The 25,877-nt window shown below is 43.6% G+C and overlaps 1 protein-coding gene across 8 annotated transcripts in view; it reads left to right on the top strand.

The window, feature by feature from the left end:
- LOC140735898 (engulfment and cell motility protein 2) overlaps positions 1 to 25,877 on the top strand; it is a 200,809-nt gene that overhangs the window by 157,923 nt on the left and 17,009 nt on the right. For 7 of the 8 annotated variants that reach the window (XM_073061487.1, XM_073061485.1, XM_073061486.1 and 4 more), the window contains 5 exons: positions 96 to 218; positions 4,566 to 4,694; positions 6,429 to 6,533; positions 8,261 to 8,369; positions 12,226 to 12,362. In XM_073061487.1, the coding sequence (XP_072917588.1) occupies positions 96 to 218; positions 4,566 to 4,694; positions 6,429 to 6,533; positions 8,261 to 8,369; positions 12,226 to 12,362 (603 nt within the window). Of the gene's footprint in view, positions 1 to 95; positions 219 to 4,565; positions 4,695 to 6,428; positions 6,534 to 8,260; positions 8,370 to 12,225; positions 12,363 to 21,181; positions 21,250 to 25,877 lie in introns of those variants that run through there. The other variant, XM_073061488.1, reaches the window with a different exon arrangement.

The following is a 25,877-nucleotide window of genomic DNA, read 5'->3' as shown; positions in this document are numbered from 1 at the left end:
AACCCAGGGAAGTTCCTGCAAGAAGTCTGCTGCATGTGCAATCTTTTGTAAGAGGGATCAATGCTGTAAAGGACCTCCATGTCTCCTTTCTGCAGCACATCATTCGAGGAAATCGGCCAATAAAAACAGAAATGGCACACCAGCTTTACGTGCTTCAAGTTTTGACGTTTAATCTGCTGGAGGAGCGGATGATGACCAAAATGGACCCTCAGGATCAGGTCAGTGATGGAGTCTTCCTGTGTGTTTCTGTCTCTCACTCTGTTTCTTATGTACTCTGTATGTGTTACAGCCCGTTGTTCTCTGTCTCTGTGTGCAAGATAGCCTGTTGCATTGTGTATATGTGTGAAGACAAATTTGTGCTTGCTAGGGAGGGAGAAGGGCAGAGTTTGCATTTGGGTTGATGATCCTGTGTGTTGGGGAAGGGATGAGGGTGGTTATTGACATGAGGCCTCAGCTCTTTTTATCTTTCCATGGTACATCGTCTGTTTTTATCAGAATCAGGTTGAATATCATCTGCATATGGCGTGAAATCTGTTGGCTTTTCAGCAGCACTACAATGCAATACACAATAGAAAAGGAATATGAATACAGTAAATTTAAAAAATAGTGACGTGGTGTTCGTGGGTTCAATGTCCATTCAGGAAACAGATTGCAGAGGGCAAGAAGTTGTTCCTGAATTGCTGCATGTGTGCCTTCAGGCTTCTGTAGCACCTTCCTGAAGGCAGCAATGGGAACAAGGCACGACCTGGGGGGTGGGGGTTCGTAATGAAGGGCGCCGCTTTTTTGAGACATCACTCCTTGAAGATGTCCTGCATGCTACGGAACAGTGCAGATTTCCAGTGATTTTTTCACCAGCTTCACTTGCTTTATACCTGCCCTAGACAGATTAGCTGCCATTAAGAAACCTTCAGCACCCTCTCTGTTTGACACCGATCTATATCGTTCATTTTCTCTGTTTCTGCCAATGAGACGCCTACCACTTTTAAGCAATTTAGAATGTGATTTTCTACACATTCCACTTCTAGTCCCCGACCTGAGACTTTAACGCTTTCTCTCTCCGCTGGCCTATGAAGTGCTTTTGTTTGTTTTTTTCAATATCGAGGTATGTTAGTGGTGGGGAAGGAGCTAGGTTAGTGTTTTGTGGTGATTACCTTTTATGCTTGAGTTGCACCAAACCACGGGCATGTTTATCCCTCCACAAATGCTCTCCATTTCCAGTCTTCTCTGCTTTTATTCCAGATCTACAGCAGTTTGTTGCTTTTCTTTCTTTGGAACTGCAGATTCCTCATTTCCAGTAACATCCTTGTCAATCTCCTCTGCACACCTTTCTGGTGTAATCACATCTTTCCCCTAAAGCTGTCACGAGAGCTCTGCACAGAGCTCAAGCTGTGATTTAACACTGCTGCATCCTCTAGCGTAACCTCTCTTCCTGCAATCTCTGTTTCTGCTTATGATGGAATAGAAATAGTTGGAGTTGCAGGCTGACAGGTTTCTAGGACCTCGGGGACTTCATCCTAGCTCTTAAAAGAGGTGGTAAGTGAGATAGTTGATTCCCAACAAATGGGAATATTCCACTAGATTGGACAATAATAAATATAACATTTTTATTCACACCCACCAGCAAGTTGCTGAAGGAGCTAACGATCCATGGTCAGAACCTACAGCAAACCATCACAGTCACATCAGAGTCGGTAGAAAGAAGCAGTCACTGGCTTTGGATCAAATGAAAAGACCTCTCCTGAGCTCCAAGATAGCATTAAGAGAATGGGAAGTCACAACAGGGGGTGACTCTAAGACCAGAAGTCAACGTCGAGCCTTCTAGTGGGCTAATCGATGAAACTCCGAGGAAGGAGGGTGCCCACTTGAAAGCTCCTGCGTGTCAATCCTGTGCCACTCCCAGCAACAAGGCCGTCTCGAACAAGTGCTCGTGGCCCACTGGCACAAGGGATATTAACATCTTATCCTATGTTTTTTTTTATTTTAAAAAGAAGGAAGCCAAAGAGCAAGAAGCTCCAAGCCAAATAACATAACAGGTTCCTTGGGAAAATATTAGAAGCTAAAATTAAGTGAATGACTCCAGGCACTTAAAATTTGAGGCATTCAGGCAAAGTCAACATTTAGATCTGTACAGTGTTCCTCTGTTTTTATAGGTAGGAAAGTAATTTGTGAAGAGGGCATAAGGGGGCTGTAGAATGGATACAGATATGTTGGATACAATCCTGACTAAATAAATAATATGTGTAGGAAAAGTGAAATTAACCATTTTGGCAGGATACACAAGTGTGTAAACTAAATGGTGAGAGGGATACAGAAGGGATTCTGGAAAGGTCTCCGCGGATAGGTGGGAATGTAGAATTGAGTTACAGTCAGATCAGTCATGACCTTATTAAATGAAGAGTGCATTCAAGGTGCCAGGGGGCCTGTTCTTGCTCCAACTTTGAATGTTCATATAAATGTCATTTTAACTGCCTTCTAATACTGCTACCTTTTTAAGGATGTACGCCTGTCTACTCAAGTTCCTCTGTTCCTTCACTTTGCTTCAGATCCCGATTATTGTAGATTCCCTTGTGTTATGCCATGCATTTGGATTTCATTTGCCTTTTGTCTGCCAGACATATCAGATCATCGATGTCTTCCTGCAGTCTAAGGCTTTCCTTTGCACTATCTATCACATGGCCAATTATGTATCACATAAAAACTTCTTTGTCAATCCTCATGAAGACTAGCTCGTTACCATATACATCAGGCCAGACTGAGCCTAGCAGAACTTCTTTGGTTAAAAAGCCTTGTCATAAAAGCGCTTGGCAGGCATTCCCTTTACTTTCTGCCAGTGAGGCAATTTTGAATCCAACATGCAATTTCACCCCTTGTATCCCAAGAGCCCTTTGTCCAGCTTGGCATGTGGGCTCTAGTGAAAAGCCTTGCTGAATTTTTTTAATATAGATTGTGCTAAATGTGCTACCCTCACTGACCCTGCCTCGACCTTTTCAAAACATCTCCAAGTTAGTCAAACAGGATCTTCCTCCGAATCTGCCTTCAATTAATCTACTCTCCTATTAATTTGTCTTTTCTAATTTGTAATTTCAAAGCTGCCCATCAGAACTGAATTCAACAATTTGCCTAAATCCAGTATATGTGGAACTTTTTCCCTCTATGGATATCACCGTACCAGGCACATCACTCTCCTTAACGTCCACGATCCACAAAGGGATCCTACCACTAAACACAGCTTTCTCTCCCCCCCACCCCCCCCATTCTCTGCTTTCTGCAAGGATCATTCTCTCTGTGACTCCCTTGTTCCTTGTCTCTCCCCACTGTTCTCCCTCCTGACATTTACCCCTGCAAGCATAACAAATGCTACAACTTCCCTGTACACTGTCTCCCTTGGGGCCCCCAAAAGTCCTTCCAGGTGAGGTGACACTTCTCCTGTGGGTCTGTCAGGGTCATCTGTTGATTCCAGTGCTCCCGGTGTGGTCTCCGTTACATTGGTGAGACTGGACATAAACTGAGGAGCCACTTAGTCTATCACCTTTACTCCATGTGCCACAAAAGGCAGGATTGCCCAGTCATTTCAATTTGACCTCCCATTCCCATCCCAACATGTCTGCCCATGGCCTCGGCTACTGCCATGATGAGGCCTCACTTGGGTTGGAGAGCATCACCTCATATTCCATCTGGGTACCGCCAACTTGTTAGCATGAATATTGATTTCTCTAACTTCTGGTATTTTCTCCCCCTCCCCATTCTGTTTTCTTTCTAATCCCCTTTCTGGTTCTCCTCTCACTCCTTCTTCTCTTCTCACCTGCCCATCATCTCCCTCTGACGCCACTCTTCCTTTCCTTTCTCCCACAGTCCATTCTCCTCTCCTAGACTCTTCCCCCTTCAACCTCTCATCTCTTCCACCTATCACCTCCTAGCATCTTACTTCATCCCACCAACCCCGCCTTCTCTCCCTTCCCACCAGGTTTTACCTATCACCTGTCAGCTTGTATTCTTTCCCCTCTTCCCCACCCAACTTCTTATTCTAGCTTCTGCCCCCTTCCTTTCCAGCCCCGATGAAGGGTCTCAAGCTGAAACATTAACTGCTGACTCACCTCCATAGGTGTTCCCTAACCTGCTGAATTCCTCCAGCATTTTGTGCATGTTGCTCCCTCCATAGATGGTGTTTGACCCACTGAGGTCCACCAGGTTTTTGTGTCTTGCTCCAATAATTTTTCCACCAATTTGCTCTGGCCTGAATTACTGGTTTACCCGTTTTTAGACAGTGGTACAACATTGTGAACGTCCGTTCAGCTCACACAACTCCTGTAGCAAGGGATCATTAGGAATTGAGGCACATTCTGATATCTGTAATCGAACTATTGTCTTATCCACATACTGATTGTGTTTCATGTGTAACCTTGTCTCTGTCACCATTAACAACCTGCTCTGAGATTTATTGTGTCCAATACACTATGGATTTGTTGTCCAGAGCTGACAGTGTCAGAGACCACCTGTGTTGCGAATGTTTTCTCTCCTAGGTTGGGGTAGACCCACTGTAACATCCTTGATGTTTTGTTTTACAGTCACAAAGGGATATCATATTTGAACTTCGAAAAATTGCTTTTGATGCTGAATATGACCCCAACAGCAGCAGCAGCCTTGAGAAGCGCAAAGCCATGTACACAAGGGATTACAAAATGCTGGGATTCGTGGTACGAGCAACCATTGTATTACTTGAGGCACAGTGGTGTGTGTTCCTCGTACTCAGTGACTCCATTCAGGCAATTTAAGACTTGTAGGTGAGGAGGTAATACTATTCACTGTTCCTGAAACAGAGGATAATGGTAAGTTACTGGCAAGCTGACAAATGGAATACTTTACCACTGCATACTTGCAGACTAAAAATTGAGTAGAGACACACAGAGATGGGGAGAGACAGAGACCATTTCAAATGCCACATGCACATAGACAGCCAGCGAAGTGCCTCTCATGTGCGCACACGGTTGTGCAGAACTGTGAGGGAATTTGTCGCACTGAGTCCTCGTGATCTCCATTTACAAACGTGAATCGAAATTGCAGAGGCTGTCAGTGAGAACATTCATGGAAAATAATACAGTCCGAATCCATGCTAGGATAATTGAGTCCATTTGCAGTCAGCTATTGTAAATAAGCGCCTTCCCTCTCTGTCTTAACCCAGGAGCACAGCTGACGGTCTTCCTGTTTTGTGGGCCCTCGCTGTTCCCTCTCAACTTGCTGTTTATTTGAAACTGTTAATTTTATGCTGGAAGATGCTACTTTATCACTGTGTAAGTGAGCTGCACATTTCAGGAAACAAGCTGCATTGGTTGGAGCTGGTTCAAACAATTCTCCCACCCCTACCCCATGCCAGTTCTCCTTTTGTCTTGAAATTATGTATCCCTAGTTGGTCTAGGATCCGCGGAAAGGTCTTTGCTCTTGGAGTTCTGCTGCAGGAGATCACATTTGAGGCTGATCCACGCATAAATTCACTTTCTAACACTTGCAGCGGACCAGGGGCTTCCCAACCCTTTTTAAGCCATGGACCCCTACCGCTCACCCAGGGGTCTGTGGCCCACGGGTTGTGAACGTCTGACTAGACCATTAGGAGCAGAAATTCCACCTTCTATTTATTTTACTTCAATACATCCAATTATCAATACAGAAGATTTGCATATTTTTAGCCCTGTGCTGTTTGTTCTCAAAACAAAAAAAAACTCGCTCGTGTTTTCCAAACTAATTTACATAGCTCTCTATTCCTAACAACTAACAGGAAAAGACTCCCGTTTTAATCAGCCTAGTCCTTACTATTGTGATGATTCATCCCCATCCCAATCTTGCCCAAGACCTGGTCAACTAGATTAGATTTCCAGACCAGTCATGGGGAACCACTTAAGCAGACAAAACTAGTAGAGACCATTCTGGCTGTAATTACTGCAATGCGGCACTCTCCTTGTGAGTCAGGTAAGCTCCATCCCAGCCAGACCAGCTGTTCCTTGATGGAATTCCACAGCTCATCATTCAAGAGTGACGGACTGTTTATTTGGAGTGATAAACATCTCCTACCTTTTCCGAGAAGATCTGCAGATGCTGGAAATCCAAAGCCCCCCACGCACACACACGTGCACACACACACACTGGAACTCAGCAGGCCAGGCAGCATCTATGGAAAAGAGTAAGCAGTCGACATTCTGGGCCAACACCCTTCATCAGGACCTGATGAACGGTCTCGGCCTGTAATGTTGACTGTTTACTCTTTTCCATAGATGCTGCCTGGCCTGCTAAGTTCCTCTAGCACTGTGTGTGTTGTGAGTGGTGCTCCTAATATTTGTCTTCCGGTATTGCATAACTGGTCTGAGTTAACGTTGTAAATTCTCACAAAGAATTCAAGATTTATACATTAATAAGGCTCCTTCACCTTGTATCCTCAGAATCATGTCAATCCGGCCCTGGACTTCACCCAGACTCCTCCTGGAATGTTGGCACTGGACAACATGTTGTATCTGGCCAAGGTCCATCAGGACATGTACATCAGGGTAAGACCCAATGCACTCCCTCCTTTCCCCAACTTTATGCCTGAAAGTTTGATTATAGGGGACAGGAATCTGCTGACAACTTGAGAAGCAGCTGGTCTGCTCAGCTGCTATGTGACTGCATACCCCCACTCCCTTCCCCTCTACTCTGTGCATTTTCAAGCGGCTTCATCGAATGGCTGAGTCTCCTATTCTTCAGCCCAGATGGCTTGAGGCAAACTGCAACAGCGTGCACCATGAGGACGAGGAGATGGTACCTCTTGCTCCTCTGGGCTGGGCAGAATTTTCAATCAATTTCAAGTTCAAGTTTAATTGTCATTCAACCATACATGAATACCCGTGTATACAGCAAAAAAAAAGTGTTCTTCCAGGGCCAAGTACAAAACGCAGTAACAATAGTCATGCACAGCACAAAGTACATAGAGCACATGAGACATACGGTCACTCTATATACGTATGCGTGTATGTATATATATGTATACGGACTTGCAGTATGTTACATTACCGATGACCAACAGGGTCTTACGATCACAAAAAAAAATCCAGGGCAATCGCTCACTGTTGACTGCTGTTGACTCCAAAGCATTTCTGTAGCAGAGAGCAATAGGGTCCGCACCGAGTTCACCAATGAGCTTGTGTCAGACCGGGTTGATGCCCCATTGCTGTAATCTCCAGGTCACTGATCAAGAGTTGAGTTCTCTCTCCAGTGATTTGATGATAAATCTAGGATAATGGATTGAAAAAATTCAGAGAGTGCAGTGCTGTTGGAGGTGAGATGTTACCAAGGATGCCTTGTAAAAGATCCCGTGTCACTAATCAAAATAGTGGCAGAAGGGACTGGTAACATCCTGGCTACCGTTTACTCCCTTTCCAACTATTGGCATTGAAAATACATATTCAGTCTTCCATTTCACAAGTTTCTCACATAGTGCAGTGCATAAATCAACGGATATATTTGCTGGCATCATTGAATGTGTGAAATACAAAAATTTCCATTTTTTCTTATTATCAAAAGATAACATTTAATGTTCTTTTAAAATTTTCTGTAAAATCAAGACAATTTTATTTAAAAGTGAGCTAATAAAAACTAGTCAAATATAACGCTGCACACTGATTTGTTGCAGTGTGTAACTGAGGATCCTAAAATAAGATAAATAAAAGTTCTAGTTCATCTTCTACCAATCAGTTTCACTGATCTTACAAATAGCGTCAATTGGACAATCTATTAATGACATTAAACCAAACAAAATTCTTTCGGAGCTCTGCAGGGTAGATACATGGATGATGTTTCTCTTGGCTGAGATGTCTAGAACCAGAGAGATGTCAGCCACACAGAACTGAATCTGAAATAAATCTCTCGACTCTTGAGTATGGTGAATGTTTGTAATATTCTTCCCCAGAGGGCAGTGGAGGTTCAATTGCTGAGTGTTTTGAAGTATGAGCCCAGTAGGTTTTTCAATATGAAGGGAACTGTGTGAGATAAGGGACGTGGACTTAGGGTTGGAGATCAGCTGTGAGTTATTGTGGGGAATCAATGGGCCTACTCTTATTTCTGATGTACTTATATCAGACTTGATCATGTCAATGATAACCGTCAATCCTGGAGATCTTTGGGATGAGCAGGGTCAACTTCAACTTGAAATTGATTCAGCGTTTGTTCGGAGGACTTGACCCATAGTGTTCGCTACATTTTTCATGCTCCACTCACTGTATGAAACGTCTGGTTGCAGATCGTCCTGGAAAACAGCAGTCGGGAGGACAAACACGAATGTCCTTTCGGACGCAGCAGCATTGAGCTGACCAAGATGATGTGTGAAATCCTGCAGGTTGGAGAGCTGCGTAAGTGTTACTCGGAGTCAGTAGACTTTGAAATGGTAGTAGACTGTAGTGCAGTCAGTCTCAGCAAGAGGCCTGTACGTATGCAGTGTCTTTAACACCGAAAGAAAATCTGAACTGAGTGTTTCGCATGGTCACAATCCTGGGACATTCTTCTTAAAAGCAACATTAGATTACCAGTTTTGAAAAGGCATACTCCCTCCCTGCCTTGTCTTATCATTGTAATCGCTTAAAAAAGGCTATTCAGGCTTTCAAGTTGATGCTTCCTGAGGCAGCTGTCTTATCAGTCCCTTTTCCCCCTCCCTATTTGCCTCTAACTCTGTAACTTGTTCTCTCTCCTGTGCATCAATTCTGATTCAATTTGCTACTCCTGCACAAAAGAGAAATTTTTCCAATAGTTAATTAACCTACCAGCTTTGGGATGTGCAAGGAAATCGGAGCACTGGGAGAAAACCCATACAGACGCAGTGGATGAAATCTGCAGTCTCCACTCTGTAGTGCCAGAGGTTTGCATCAAACCCAAGTTATTGGAGCTATGAGGTGGTCACTGTGCTGCCCAGAGCGTGTGGGAAATAGTCCATGAGCCACATACTGCACGCACGGGCAAAGTTGAAAAGCTTTGGTTTCACAGGAGAAAGAGGCAGAGACAATCGAGACAGAAATTTCAGTGACTTGAAGGGCATGTTACTAAAAGCAGAGAATGGAGAATGTTTTCAGTGGTTTAGGAATAAAGACATGAATGAGCTTAAAGATGAGAATTATGAATCTGGGATGCTCAAGTGTAAGAGAGTAATTGACCAGCCCTGAGAGAGGACTTGTGTGTGCTTCTTTTAATCTATCTGTTAATCAAAGTTGTTTTTTAAATCACTGGCTATTTCAAACTTTTAAAATGAAAATATTTAAAAATAGAAACATTCAGCAGATGAAGCAATGTCTAAAAAGAGGAAAAAAGGTTGTGTTTAAAAAAAGTTAAAATATACTTGATAAAAATTAACATAAAAACTATTATTTCAGCAAAAAAAACTGAATAGTTACCTTTCTCCTTTGCAGCTCTTCCTCTCCATTCAGACGAATATTCCTATAACTGGTCTGTTGGGAATGGCTCTAGTGGGCAGATTCCCCAGAGGAATTGGTGTATATTCACGTTCCACTAGGCAGAGTTGTGGAATCCCGAACTTGATGGGACGCATGATAAGATGTAGTTATAGTTCCACATGAAACGTCTGCCATTTCCTCATCAGACTCCACAAGCCAGAGGTCAGCAGACTTGCAGTGCCGAGAGCATGGCAGGCCTCCTCCTTGTTAGGGGACCACAGCTTGCACACAAACTGCCTTGGGGCATTGCATTAACACTCAAAAAAATTCCACGTCCTCGGAAGGCAGCTGGTTTATGTATGAAATATGAACAAATGAGAGAAATAAAATGTGTAGAAACAAACTTAGTAAGCGTACACCCTGTCGCTCCACACTCTTCCAAACCGCAGCTCACTATCTGCATCTCATCCATTATTCTTAACTCCGGTACTCATTTCTCACACACCTCTACAACGTGCACTCAGTAAATGGATTGAAGCACAAACAGTAAAGAGTTGGGAGGATACAGTCCTAATTTAGGTGAATGGGAATAATGTAGATGGGCAAATGAGGCCAGCAAGAACATAGTGGGCTGAAGGGCCTGTTTCTGTACTATATAGTTCCCTGACTATATGATTCTCATACCTGAACCACCCAGGTAAGCCATGGAAGCCCCAGCAGGATGGGGGTACAGCACAAGTCACAACCTCGTTTATGAGGGCTCTGCATTTGCTGGTAGAGAAGAGGTGAATAATTGGCTATATAAGGAAAGGAGGAGGCAACATAGATGGCTAGTCTTGGGTCAGGCTGTCCTGAACCAGTCTTCTAACTCTGTTCCACCAAATTTACTTCCAGTCCCTCATTTACTAAGCTGTATAAAGTCCCTCCCTGATGTATCAAAATATGTTTAATTGCAATACCAAAATTAAAGGCAACATGAGGTAACATCGAAAACATTTTACAAATAAAAGAAGTCCTAATATATATTAACCAATTCCTCATATGCATTCTCTTCAAACTCATTGTGCATGCCTTTTGCCCGACCTAGTTATCCTTCCCAGTAGCTGTCCCAAAGCTGCTGAGGAGTTATTGAACGCCCTCGAGGCCAGACTCGAGCAGCTCTGGTCTTACTTTGTCTGGCATATAACTGGTTCTACTCTGCATAAGTGATTTTGGCTAATCCAAGCAGCAAGGGCACTGAGAGGGAGGCAGTGATAGTATCTAAAATGCTTTCATCCTGAGAAGGAGCTGCAGTTTCCACAGAGCCACTGCCATTCTCTGGGGCTCTGCATAGTAGTTATTGTAGTCTGTAGACAGATAGCTGGAGTGCTGTGACCACCTCCGAGCCCCTTGAGCACTGTTGTCCAATGTCAGGCAAGCTGTGTTTACTGTAGGAGTTTAAACTTTCACTGCTTCACCAATGGAAGGTAAGATACCATCTATCAGGTGCTGTCTGACGGTTGGATCAACATGTGTTAATGGGAGTGGTTGACCACTGTTTCCAAGCTAGAAAATGGGGTCTGTTAAGCTCTGCCCGAAGTCTTGCAAAGACTGGTACTTGAGCTCGCTCGATTCTCTTTGACATTGCATACTGAATATCCTGACCAGCTGTGCATTGACATCTTCCTCCGGGTCTGCCACAACGAAATTTGCACTTGTGCTTGTCCCTCCAGAGAGCTGTTACTGAAACTATTTTGTCCCCTTTCTGGCTCAGAGTAGTTGTGCCTCATTATTCGCTTCTTACAGACCCCAACTCTCATCTGAATTAATGTCACCATCTGGTTTTGTGCTGAGGCTGTTCAGGCAAGTGACTGTGAGTCATCCCCTCCTCGTGCTCTTCTAATGTCTGAGGGGATGAGAGTTGTTGGGTGCCCCAAATGAAGGAAGCCACCAGGTTAGTTATGAAGAGGGGGAGTGGGGAGAGTAGGGGGCTGCATGCTTACTCAGCTAAAACCCCAAGATTTAAAAATGAAGGGATAGGGAGTCGTGAAGAGGACTTCTGCTCCACCTTGACCAGCAGGTCAGTGTATTTCCAGAGAGGTGCTTTGTTTCTGGTTGAATAGCTTGTACTGAAGTTTGGTGAAAGGCTTGCAGCAAATGTTACTGTTTGAGGAAAGTGAAAGGCAACATGGGACAACATTTGGTTTGTGCCTTCATTCGTGGAGACGGTGACCGGGTGAGTGTTAAGAATGGCAAATTGAGTAGCTCGTGCCTGATAATGGAGCTTGGCCTTCACCACGTCATTGAGGTTCGTGTCGTTCCTGTGATGCTGGATCCAGGTTCTTGCATTTGGCTCCTGGCTTTAACTATCATGGCTGTACTTCCCAATGCTTTATGCCAACTCCACAACCATTGGGGGCAAGTAGATCAGTTTTCCTCTCCACCACCACTCGGGGCTTCCAGTTTGGTGCTGGAAGACTGTGGCCATGGATTGTACTCACCTCCGTGTTAGCTTCCACCACTTTCTGTAGCCACCTTTGCATACTTGAGCCTAGAACAATGCAGGATAGCTTGATCTGGTGCAATCACTTGCACCATCGTGTTCCCTCTTGAGGCACAATAACAAGAAACAACGTTCAGCACTGGCAAGACCCGAAGCTCATTGTGAGCAGACAGCATAAATCAGGCCAAATAACTTGAATTCTCACACCCGTTCTTATGCTTATCGAATTTAACTTTGTAGACCTTTTGTTATTTGAGAGGAGCTAATTGAGTGAAGCCAGTGCACAGGCAACATGTTTTAAAAGTATTTTGGTGTCTGATTGTTGCTGTTTTGTGGATGTAGCTAACGAAGGTTGCAATGAGTACCACCCCATGTTTTTCACCCACGACCGAGCATTCGAGGAGTTCTTCTGCATCTGCATCCAGCTGCTCAACAAAACGTGGAAGGAAATGAGAGCCACTTCAGAAGACTTTAACAAGGTGAGAAGGCTCTGCCTGGTAGCGGGTGAAACAGGAATCTTTGCGTTACAGCCTCTATGTTACACTAAACCGTTGTGCAGTTGAACAAAGATCCGTATCTTCATATTCTCGCACTGTAATTCCACTGCTCATTATCAGCAATCCATTCTGCCTTGGAAAAGGGATGTGTTCTGTCCACCCACTGTGCAGCTGCTGGTGACACTCGTTTCTGGAGAGTGGGATGTATATCATACAAGTATAATGACGGTAGCATGTCGTGGATTAGCTCATATTGAGCAACAGTATTCTGTGTTTACATAAAGCTTTTAAAACACCTCGAGTATTTTAAGTGAGTGCAACTGGAAAAATGAGCTGAGCTATAGGGGACAAGTGGCTACAAGCTGAGCCATAATGGTAGATTTTAGAGAGTGTTTTGCAGGAAGAGAGGTGGAGAGGTTTTGGTGAAGAAATTCTAGAGTTTAAGGCGTGGGCAGCTCAGTATAGAGCCTGTTAATGGTGGGGTAATGTGGGTAAGGGGTTTGGGTCAGACCAAGGATTGAAGATGGAAAAGTTCACGGTCCTCCAGAGAATATTAGATAAAATCTCTTCTTTAGGAGGTAGTGGTTGCCAGCTAAGGAAGCTGCTGAGTTGCAGGTCATAGCAATTGGTGAATTCCCCCCCCCCCCCCCCCCCCCCAATCAGCAGCATCTGGGTCTTCCTGGAAAATGCCTGTGTGCCCAGTGAATAGAACATTCTGAATTGTGGTACGCCCTTGGTTGTTGAATAGACGACTCAGGTTGTGCGTTCAAGTCCTGCGTGGGGAAGGTGCAACAGTATTACAAGCTGATATCTAATGCAAAACTGGGGGGTTGCTACACTGTCATGGGTGGGGGAAGCATTAAAATGAGACCTCACTTCTTCGGTGGATGTAAAAGAAGTCATGCTGTGTTGTGGGGTGGAATTAAAAAAATTGTTTTCCTAGTGTCTAGGGCAATATTTGTCCCTTAACCAGATCAACAAAATAATTATTTTTGGTCATGACTTCATTGTTAATGGGAGCTTGCTATATGCAACTTTCAGTTGAGCAATCTGCAATATAATGGTAACTATTTTAAAAGTAATTAATTGTCTGCAAAGAGATTTTGTACTACTTAGTCTGTGGAAAAATACCATATAAATATAGAACTGTATCTTGCCAGTGGGTTTGTATTATAACATTTATTAGGGCATTTGGAACTGCAGATTCCTTCTGCCTGTGCATTCCTATTGACTGGGAAGCAATGCTTGTGAAGGACAGGACTATAACATCCAGGGAGCTGCCGGTAATTCCACCAGGGTGATTGATGCTCTCTGGCCTCTTACCTTCAAGTTCCTTTGGCAACCCAAAATTACAGGGTAACAGATAATTGCAGGGGGCCTGAGGGAGCATTTCAGCGGAGCAGTTCTGCTGTCAAAATAACTGTCAGCCCCAGCTGTGACGGCAAGGTTATTCGCTGCTGCTTTATAGTTTCACTCCCATCAAAATAGCTGAGGAACTTAACATTTTCAGCACCGAGCAGTAAGTTGTTTTCTGCCCTCCACTTCAGTTTCCTCTCCCTTCTGAGGCACGGCTGTATTGCTGCTGATGTGTGCAAGGACCATTCTGAAGTATCTGGACGCAGAGGTACCCATATAACCATATAACAATTACAGCACGGAAACAGGCCATCTCGGCCCTTCTAGTCCATGCCGAAAGCTTACTCTCACCTAGTCCCACTGACCCGCACTCAGCCCATAACCCTCCATTCCTTTCCTGTCCATATACCTATCCAATTTTACTTTAAATGACAATACCGAACTTGCCTCTACCACTTCTACTGGAAGCTCGTTCCACACAGCTACCACTCTCTGAGTAAAGAAATTCCCCCTCGTGTTACGTCTAAACTTTTGCCCCCTAACTCTCAACTCATGTCCTTTTGTTTGAATCTCCCCTACTCTCAATGGAAAAAGCCTATCCATGTCAACTCTATCTATCCCCCTCATAATTTTAAATACCTCTATCAAGTACCCCCTCAACCTTCCATGCTCCAAAGAATAAAGACCTAACTTGTTCAATATTTCCCTGTAACTTAGGTGCTGAAACCCAGGTAACATTCTAGTAAATCTTCTCTGTACTCTCTCTATTTTGTTGACATCTTTCCTATAATTTAGAGACCAGAACGGTACACAATACTCCAAATTCGGCCTTACCAATGCCTTGTACAATTTTAACATTACATCCCAACTCCTATACTCAATGCTCTGATTTATAAAGGCCAACATACCAAAAGCTTTCTTCACCACCCTATCCACATGAGATTCCACCTTCAGGGAACTATGCACCATTATTCCTAGATCACTCTGTTCTACTGCATTCTTCAATGCCCTACCATTTACCATGTATGTCCTATTTGGATTATTCCTACCAAAATGTAGCACCTCACAGTTATCAGCATTAAACTCCATCTGTCATCGTTCAGCCCACTCTTCTAACTGGCTAAATCTCTCTGCAAACTTTGAAAACCTACTTCATTATCCACAACGCCACCTACCTTGGTATCATCTGCACACTTACTAATCCAATTTACCACCCCATCATCCAGATCATTAATGGAAATGACAAACAACACTGAACCCAGTACAGATCCCTGAGGCACACCAATAGTCACCGGCCTCCAACCTGACAAACAGTTATCCACCACTACTCTCTGGCATCTCCCATCCAGCCACTGTTGAATCCATTTTACTACTTAATTATTAATACCTAAAGATTGAACCTTTCTAACTAACCTTCCATGCGGAACCTTGTCAAAGGCCTTACTGAAGTCCATATAGACAACATCCACTGCTTTACCCTCGTCAACTTTCCTCGTAACCTCTTCAAAAAATTCAACAAGATTTGTCAAATGGCCCACATGTGCAGTTACTGCCCCTACACACAAACAGTCTGTTTGTGTGTCTTTGTCTATCTGTCCGATACATGCAGACAAAAATACAGAGCTGATACGGACTGAGAAAAACAGACTCTCTGAGTTTGGTGTGTGTGTGTGACCCAGACACACTGACAAGCACCAGAAGCTGAGTGCCTCTGTATCTGGCGAACATTGAGATGGAGATGGGAAGACGTGTATCCCAGGAGGCAGGGATAGGCACAGACCTGGAGATGACAGGATTGACAATTTCATCTAACCTTTCCTTGAGCTCTTGCATTTGCTAGCGTTTGCATCTATATATCCTGTGTTCTGACTCTAGCTTCCCTCGGCATCTGGCCGGGCAAGGGTGCGAGGCAGCGAATGGCTGTGGCTTTGGATTAGTGGGCAGGTGACAGACTGTTGTGGCACAGTACAGTGCTCCCAGCCTTGCTGGGACTGGATGTGAATCTTCTCTTCCACATCCAGGAGGCTACGTTAGAGAATATGCCCATAACATCTTCAAGAATGGAGACAGCATTCTCTCACAATAAAGGTTGACAAGTCCCTTACTGATTTCTCAAGCTTTTGTCACTTAGAAAGAAGTCCACAATTTCGATTGCAGCACGAGGGGAAAATTGCTTGAGGATCAAGATGTCAAAAGAGTTTCCATACCAGGCTATGATGCAAACAGTCCAAATGCTCCCACTGCATTGTAGAAGTTTGTCAGAGTCTTTGATCGTGGGCTCAATCTCCTTCAACTTGATGTGATTTGTCGTTTTTATTGCATCTATGTGCTGAGCCCAGGATAGATCCTGTGAGATGTTGACACCCAACAACTTGAAGCTGCTCACGCTTTCCACCACAGCCCCGTGAATGAGGACTGTTGTGTGTTTGTTTGAACTCCCCTTTCGAACGCCCACAGTCAGTTCCAAGGCTTTGCTTATATTGAGTGCAAGGCTGTTGTTACGACACCACTCAACCAGCTGACCTACCTCACTCCTGTACACCACCTTCTCAACCTCCAATATCAGTGATGTCATTAGTAAATTTATACATCGAGCTTTCGAGCTCAGCTTAGCCATGCAGTTGTATGTATTCGAGAGATTTGAGCAAGAGGGCCACCTATGTCAATGGTCAGTGAGGAGGAGATAAGGTTCCAAACCGTCCTTGTGAGTAATTCAAGGATCCAGTTACAGAAAGAGGTACGAAGACCCAGGTATTGAAGCTTGACGAGATGAGTCTATGTATAAGTGAAATCCCGACACTGTTTTTGGCAAATTTCTTGTATCTGTCTTCTGATTCCTGTAACTTTCTGCCAAAGAAGAAAATGTCTTTATTTCCTCTATCTAACTCTTTAAATCTCCCCTTGACCACACTACTCGAAGGATAACAACCCATCTTCATTCACACTTCATGACCCTATTCACATCACCTTGCACACACCGAGGATTTGATCATTCCTCATCCTAATGTCCAGAACTGTACACTGATGGGATCTGTTTACAGAGTTTGTCACTGGCCTTACTGGTGCTTCTGCGCGCTCTCAATTCACCAGATGCGGGAATAATTTTAAGATCATTTATTCTCCATGTCCAGTAAGGTTGATGCATCCTGGGGAGAGAGGAGAGTGATTTTGTGATGCATTCCCGATCCCCTCTATTCTCTCTTCCTTCCCGAGTATCGTCTCAAGTCAGGGAAGGGCCCCCCCACCCCGCCAAATTTTGGAGTGGAACATATGAAATTGGGCTGGTGTGTGCTTATCATTACCAGATTTCACCTCCTTGGACTCAGATGATTTTGAAAAGTATAAGCTGGTTCTCAAGGCTTCCCTCTCCCTGGACCTTTTACACTCATCTGTTACAATAGTGGTAAAATTTGCCTCAGACCGACACCCTTCCTCCATCCATTCACAAGGTAGGTGTCATGTCGGAACATGTGAATCGTCTTGGTCTCCCTTTGTATTGGGGAATGCGGGGGTCTGACAATTGTTGGAGATGCATTATTCCCAATTCTGCCTCCCGGAGTTTAAATTGATGCTTCAGTAGTACTCAAGCCCAGTTCAACTGAAACTATCCCAAGACATCTGAGATGGATACTGTGTAGCTGTACAGTGCTGTTGGTTGTTCTGAAGGATTAAAATTGCTGGTGTCTATTTTCAGTTCACACCATTTAACAACACAAAATGCTGGAGGAGCTCAGCAGGTCAGACAGTATGTATGTGGAAGAGTAAATACTTCATGTTTCATGTGGAGACCCTTCATCAGGAGTCTCGCCCCGAAGTGTCGACTGTTCACTCTTTTCCGTAGATGCAGACTGGCCTGCTGAGTTCTTCCAGCATTTTGTTCGTGCGGCTTGGATTTCCAGTGTCTGCAGATTTTCTCTTGTTTGTGCTAACACCATTTAACATTGTGGATCTAGTTTCTGAACCATGTTATTAATTGCTTTGCTTTTAAATTTTATCACAATCAATTATTTATCATATACTTAAGACAAGTTAACCACTGCACAGAAAATACCATTCAGTCCTGACTGTTCAGTCCTCTCTATAGATGCTACCTGACCTGCTGAGTTCCTCCAGTAGTTTGTGTGTGTGTTCCTTTGGATTTCCAGCATCTGCAGAATCTTTGTGTTTGTCATTCAGTAATTTTAAGTTTAATTCCTTAATTTATGATCCAGGCATCTGAGGGAAAAAAAACATGTAACATTCTTGCATCATAATCCTATGGGAATTTAAATGTTAGAGGTTGGATATATAAAATGTGTTGCTGTCTCTCTCTCTCTCTCTCTCTCACTTGCCTTGCAGTATTGCATAGGCAAAAGTACCCCTTGGGAGTGTAACTACAAATTCCACAATTGAGTCTGCAACTTGTGCAGCTAAACGGTTTAGACTCCATTACTCTCGGTTAGCAGGTAAAATCAGACATCCTTTCCATTCCATCTTCCAAGGCACAAGCAGAATAACTTGAAGGGGGATTGAAGGTTGCATTAGATAAGCCCTGAAAACAGATATGGAGATCACAGCGTGCTATTACTAAGTGACAGTTCATTGGACCCAGGTAATGTTGTAATTTGTACTTTCTGTCGGTGTAAAAGATTGTTGCATGCTTCTTGTGCAATACGTTAGCAGGGGATTAATATCACAGGCCAGTAGTGCACTTAAATTTAGTTTGGATCAATGGAGCAGTGGATTATTACTGCAAGGTGTAGTGGGCAAACTTTTAAGAAGTGAATTTATGAATAGCTGAGCGTGCAGTCGAACAAATTTCACGAAACCTCCAAAAACATGTACCGGCATTCAGAACAAGTAATCCAGCAACTAACTTGTAAGAGCTTCATGATCCCATTGAGTGGTACCATTGGGGAAACTTTCACTCTGTTTACATGGAGATTCCCGCGAAGTATGTTGGCTCAAATATTTGTTTGTGAATTACAGCGATGTCATCAATTCGGCATTGCACAAGGGCTTGACTGCTAATTGATGGTTCAGGTGTATTAACTATGTTGGTGTTCTACTTCATGTCAGAACTAAGGTTTCATTTTCTCCAGGTTAACTGCAATGTCTAAACCAACACTCCCACTGAGTTCAGTTCAGTGCACTATGTCTAACATTAAGTGAGGCCTCATGTAATGCCATGATGAGGCCATTCTCAGGTTGGAGGAACAACATCTCGTATTCTATCCAGGTAGCCTCCAACCTGATGGCATCAACATCAATTTCTTGAACTTCCAGTGATTTCTCGCTGCTCCCCTTCACTCTTTTCAATTCCCAACTCTGACACCCCTGTATTCCTTCTCCTCACATGCCTAGATAGATAGATAGATAGATAGATAGATAGATAGATACTTTATTCATCCCCATGGGGAAATTCAACTTTTTTTCCAATGTCCCATACACTTGTTGTAGCAAAACTAATTACATACAATACTTAACTCAGTAAAAAATATGATATGCATCTAAATCACTATCTCAAAAAGCATTAATAATAGCTTTTAAAAAGTTCTTAAGTCCTGGCGGTAGAATTGTAAAGCCTAATGGCATTGGGGAGTATTGACCTCTTCATCCTGTCTGAGGAGCATTGTATCGATAGTAACCTGTCGCTGAAACTGCTTCTCTGTCTCTGGATGGTGCTATGTAGAGTATGTTCAGAGTTATCCATAATTGACCGTAGCCTACTCAGCGCCCTTCGCTCAGCTACCAATGTTAAACTCTCCAGTACTTTGCCCACGACAGAGCCAGCCTTCCTTACCAGCTTATTAAGACGTGAGGCGTCCCTCTTCTTAATGCTTCCTCCCCAACACGCCACCACAAAGAAGAGGGCGCTCTCCACAACTGACCTATAGAACATCTTCAGCATCTCACTACAGACATTGAATGACGCCAACCTTCTTAGGAAGTACAGTCGACTCTGTGCCTTCCTGCACAAGGCATCTGTGTTGGCAGTCCAGTCTAGCTTCTCGTCTAACTGTACTCCCAGATACTTGTAGGTCTTAACCTGCTCCACACATTCTCCATTAATGATCACTGGCTCCATATGAGGCCTAGATCTCCTAAAGTCCACCACCATCTCCTTGGTCTTGGTGATATTGAGACGCAGGTAGTTTGAGTTGCACCATATCACAAAGTCCTGTATCAGTTTCCTATACTCCTCCTCCTGTCCATTCCTGACACACCCCACTATGGCCGTGTCATCAGCGAACTTCTGCACATGGCAGGACTCCGAGTTATATTGGAAGTCTGATGTGTACAGGGTGAACAGGACCGGAGAGAGTACGGTTCCCTGCGGCGCTCCTGTGCTGCTGACCACTGTGTCAGACCTACAGTCTCCCAACCGCACATACTGAGGTCTATCTGTCAAGTAGTCCACTATCCAATCCTATCCCCTCCTCCTACCCTTTCTCCTCTCCTTTCAGATTCCTCCTTCGGCCCTTTACCTTTTCCATTTATCGCTTCTCATTTCCTCCCACCCACCAACATTCCCCTTCACGTGGCTTCACCTATCACCTTACAGCTTGTAAAAACCCCTCTCCCCCACCTCCTTGTTTTGACTTCTCCCTCTCCCTTGTTTACTGACGAAGAGTCTTGGCCTGAAACGTTGACTCTTTCCATAGATGCAGCCTCACCTTCTGAGTTCTTCCAGCACTTTATGTGAGTTGTTCTGGATTTCCAGCATCTGCAGAATCTGTTTGCATTCATTTTTTTTTTCTCTCACTCCAGTGGCATCTTTGCCCATTGTCAGATTCTAATGTATTCCATTCCACGACTTAGTGTTACATTTCCCGAGTGTCTGCTGAATCGTAAAGGGCGCTATATTTCATCTGAAAATAGATATAATCTTGTAGGGAATTTAGTAATGTCTGCTGTAGAAGTTAACAAATTTCACGACATAGGCCAGTGATATTAAATCTGATTCTGATCCTGATGCCCAGTTAGGTCTGTGGTTTGGTGTAAAAGGAAGCTAGTTACTCCCTCCACAATGGAATAGTCATATAACAAATTTTGTTTTCTTGTCTTCTGGCACTTGGATAATATACTGGCATCTAATACCTGAGTAACTGCATCTTAACACCAGTCAGCTTTAGGGAACAAATTTGTTTGGGAACGAGCGTGCAAATAAAAGAAGAATGGGGAATTTATCATCCCTTCCCATCATATGAAGAGGTCCATTAAAAGGCTCCAGTAATTGTTGTTTCTGAACTGACTTTCATTTGGATTCTGCATCTTGTTTTAAAAAAAATTCATGTCCATAAAGACTTGGCACATTGCAAATGTTACTGAAGATCAGCGTAGCAGGTTTGGTGCAGGAAGTGTTAACGAGATGATGAGGCCAGAGATGGGGTGAGATTTCACAGCTCATTGAGCTCTTTGCCACACCCCACTGTTTGGACTATATCATTCCTCCTTCGCGTGTGCTCTTCATCAGTGTCTGAGCAGCTCCTGATTGTCCGTCCCTGTTCTACAGATATGGACCGGCCTGCCAGTGAGTGTTTGATTTTCATGTCCTAGGACTTGATTTTCTTTTGCACGTTGAAAGTTCTGCGCTTTCCTATGATTTTTAAATTGCATTCATTTTCATTGTTCGTGTAATTTTTCAGTTTATCTTACTTTATCTCTATTTAGCTTTAAATGTATGTTTTTTTGCATGATGAAATAAGCTTCTTTATATTCTGTACTTTCAGAAAAAATATATTTCCTTTCAATCTCTTTCTTTAGTTGTAATTATCCACAGACCTTGATTAACATTAACCCATGGTATGATGCTATTTATTTATTTAGATTAGGCCAGAGTTATTTAAATCTTTTTGTGTAGGAAAATCGTTGACATTGAGAGATTTACTGCCGATGACTTGGCCTGTGCTTGTGCAAATTAATACAATTCCTTTTAACTACACTCCGCTGCCAGAATTTAGAATTGGCTGCTCCAAATGCCAGCAATGTTTCAACGTAGAAATATCTTGAGCGCCATTAGAACTGCAACTGTTTGCTGTAACAGTTCTTAATATAGTTGTGCTTGTGTAGTATCCAAGGTCCCTTTTCAGCGACTAAATCACCCAAACTTTGTTTATTGATGCTGAGATAAGATTCTTCCCAGAATTCAGGCTCAGGGTAGCACAAAAGAGGTGAATTTCTGAGGAATTTTGAATTATTGCCTTTGATGTCAAATATGAGCCCTGGAACAACTGAAATCAGTGGGCATTAAGGGCAAATCCCACTCCACATGCTAGAGATGCACACAACCCAAAGGAAAATGAATGACTTCCAAACTCGAGACCATCTCAGCACCACAGAGAGCACTCTAACTGGTCGCATCACCATCTGGTACGGAGGAGGCCACTGGATCGGAAAAAGCTGCAGAAAGTTGTAAACTCAGCCAGCTCCATCGTGGCCACTAGCCTCCCCAGGACACCTTCAAAAAGCAATGCCTCGAGAAGGCAGCACACATCACTAAGGAGCCCATCACTTAGGACAAAGCCCTTTTCTCATTGCTACCATCAAGGAGGAGATACAGGAGCCCGAAGGGGCACACCCAGCATTACAGGAACAGCTTCTTCCCCTGCACCATCAGGTATCTGAATGGGCAATCAACCCATGAACACTACCTCACTTCTTGCTCACGTTTTTGCACTACTTACTTAATTTATATTGTTATTATTATATATTATTTTGTATTTAATTTACTATAATTTATAGTTTTATTATTTTGTATTGCAACTTACTGCCGCTGCAAAACAACATATATCATGACATATGCCATGGCACCTGCACGTGTGTTTCCATGGCAACCCGTAGGTCCGACTATATTCAGATGTTTCATCAATGACCTTTGTTACATCATAAGTTTAGAAGCGGTGATGTTCATCGACCAGTGCATAATACTTAGTGAAGTTCCATTTGCAACTTCAAAGATGGTGAATGAGTCCATCCCTGGGTGTTGCAATACCTCACAACAGGCTGGCTCGGGACTCAGAGTGTGAATTAACACTCCTGCCATACGAGTGTCTGGCATTGAGTCAGAAATGGGTATATTATTACTGACATGTGTCGTGAAACTTGTGGCTTTGCAGCAACGGTATAATGTAATATGCTGTCGTTTGCAATAAGAAATATACATAAATAACTAGTGCAAAAAGAGAGCAAGAGTAGTGAGATAGGTTCATTGCCCATTCAGATATCTGATGGCGGAGGGGCAGAAGCTGGTCCTAAAATATTCAGTGTGTGTTTTCAGGCTCCTGTATCTCCGCCTTAGTAGTAGTACTCGGAGGAGGGCCTGCCCTGGGTGTTGCGAATCCTTCATGATGGGTGCCGCCTTTTAAAGGTGTCCTCGATGGTGGGGGAGGCCGGTGCCCATGATGGAGCTGGCTGAGTTTACAGCTCCCTGCAGCTTTTTCCGATCCTGTGCAGTGGCCCCATCAAACCAGCCAATGAGAATGCTCTAAATAGTACACCTGTAGAAATTAGGGCCTTTGGCGACATACCAAATCTCCTCCAACTCCTGATGAAATTCAGCCGCCTTCTTCGTAATTGGATCAATATGTTGGGTACAGGACGGATGTTCAGAGACGTTGACACCCAGGAACTTGAAACTGCTCCGCTTTCCCACTGCTTACCCTTCAGTGATGATCGGTGTGTCCCCTCGACTTCCCCTTCCCGGTTCACGTTCAGTTCCTTGGTCTTACTGACGCTGAGCGCAAGATTGTCGTTGCAACGCCACTCAACCAGCCGATCTATCTCATCCCTCTACACCTTGTCGCCATCTGAGATTCTGCCAGCAGCAGTGGTGTCATCAAGTTTATAGTTGGTGTTTACGCTGTGCTGAGTTACGGGTGTAGCGAGAATGCACGCATCCTTGAGGCACACCAGTGTTGATTCCTCAACAGGGAGATGTTATTTCCCACCCGCACGGGCTGTGGTCTCCTGATGTCGAAGTCGGGGATTGAGCTGCAGATGGTACAGAGGCTCAAATTTTGTAGCATATTGATTAGTACAGAGGGTATGTAATCAATAAATAGCAGTAGCTGGCATTGACATGACTAATGGGAGATTGAAGCCCTGCTTCCATATATTCAATGGCACAGCCATGTTACATTGCCCACTGTCAACGATGGTTAGCTGGATTAACCGTGTAAAAACTATAATTGGAAAAGTATCCAGGGGCTGGGTGTTCCATAGCAAACGGCTCATCTTTCCACCATCTGCAAGGCACACACAGGAGCGTGGTGGAGCACTCTCCATCTGCCAGAGAAAGTGCTTGGAGCCAGCCAGCAACCGAAACAAAGCAACCTGCTTGACTGACTCTCCATACACCAATGGTGCGACTGCAGTTAGTGACAACAAGGCGCATTGGAGCAACTTGCCAAGGCTGCTGTTTCAACAGCGTCTTCCATACCATCGATATATCATCTAGAAAGCTGAAAGCAGCAGGCACATGGAAACCTATCACTGCGGCTTCGTTATCACTGGGGCAAAGTATTTTTGGAACTCGTAATACAACTGCACTTTGGCAGCACCATCACCTCAAGCACAGCTAAGAATTGGCAAAGACTAATGCGCTTGTGGTTCTATATTCCAGGGCTGAGTAAACAAAGTAATGGAAATGAAAGTGCACTGGTTTCAGTGAAAATGTGAGTGATACTTTGCAGATTTTCTTCCCATTGTTTCTTGCCTAAATTTAAGATACCATGGCATTTGTATTCTCTGTGAACAATAGCTTTCAAGTTCACGATTCTGGGACCTGTCAGTACTGATTATCATCTGCCTGGTGGCAGAAGATTGAGTGAGCGGTGGTGCAAGGTAAATGTGGTATTTTCTGCCTTTGAACTGACAAGGTGGTTTGTAATTGCTTTGCTCTACATTTAGATTTCTTGTTAAATCAATTCCTCACATCCATTTTTACAAAGGAGAGCTATGTGCAGTTCAACTCAATTAAACTAAATGATTTGGCTCAGTCTAATATTCCTTGTTCAGGAAATGAAAACTAGTAAAAAGAAACAATTGGCTCTTTGATCCTAGAGAGAAGCAAATATGTTGGAGTCCTTCATGAATTTATGAAGTAATTTCTAATCACAAAGGTGTTGAGCATAAGACTGATAAGGACAGAGCAACATACACAACATCTATGGGATTAAATGCTTTAAGGACTCTCCGTAAAATGCTATCAATGAACATTTAAAGTGCTCGGCATTATGAGGAGTAGACACTGTGACCTTGGGTGTAAATAGATCAATCATTGGCTTGCAACTTTCTGTCATTTTAAGTAATTATCTGTTGATTATGTCGGTTCGGTGAGTGCTAGGCTGACAGTCGTACAAAAGTCAGCATCACTCTGGAACAAACAACTGAGCTGCATCATTCGGCACCTGTATCAGGCGGGTGTATTTTACCCAGATTCAGCAATGGGAACCCTGCTGTGACACAGATTGCTTCCTGTACTGACTGTAGCACAAAATGCTCTTGCTGAAACAGCTGAGAAATACCCACATATACAGAAGCCTCTGCCAACAATATTTCAAAATCTGAGGTGCTCTGGCTGACTTCCAAACCCTCTCGGTGAAACCAGATCGAGCACATTCTCTCTCGCTGCAGTTGCAACACGTATAAATTGTTCGTGCCGCTTACATTCTAGACACAATGTGGGATTTTGAGTAAGTCTTGCCACTTTCCTTATAAACATTGCTGGTTACCAGTTCTGGTGAGAGCTCCTCAAGTGAACCTAGTGTTAGTATGTTTACAATATTTCTGGTTCTGAATATTCGACAATCGACACGCATTGTCAGAGTAATTCACAGTATGTTATAGATGTTGAATATGGGGCAAGAAAAGTTATATGTACAGTTATGTCTAATTTTTTAAACCTGTGTTGCTTGCTTTAGTGTTGCCAAGGATTACTCAGTCTCAGGACAGGGCAAGAGAAGCAACGTGCGACAGTAAAGATAATGACCGAAGGGGGGGGGGGGGGGGGTAATGTGCCTTTGATGAAAGCAATGAAGAGCTTTAAAAAATTCAATCGGTCTTCCTAATTTAAATATCTTGAGCAGATTTTTTAAATTCTTAAGTAGAGGTCCATTCTTTCTTTGGAAAGAAATTGTAAGTATTAATAGAATTGTTTGT

This window comes from Hemitrygon akajei, chromosome 11 (assembly GCF_048418815.1).
Source record: "Hemitrygon akajei chromosome 11, sHemAka1.3, whole genome shotgun sequence".
Lineage (NCBI taxonomy): Eukaryota > Metazoa > Chordata > Chondrichthyes > Myliobatiformes > Dasyatidae > Hemitrygon > Hemitrygon akajei.
This window is presented reverse-complemented; position numbering and strand designations above follow the sequence as displayed.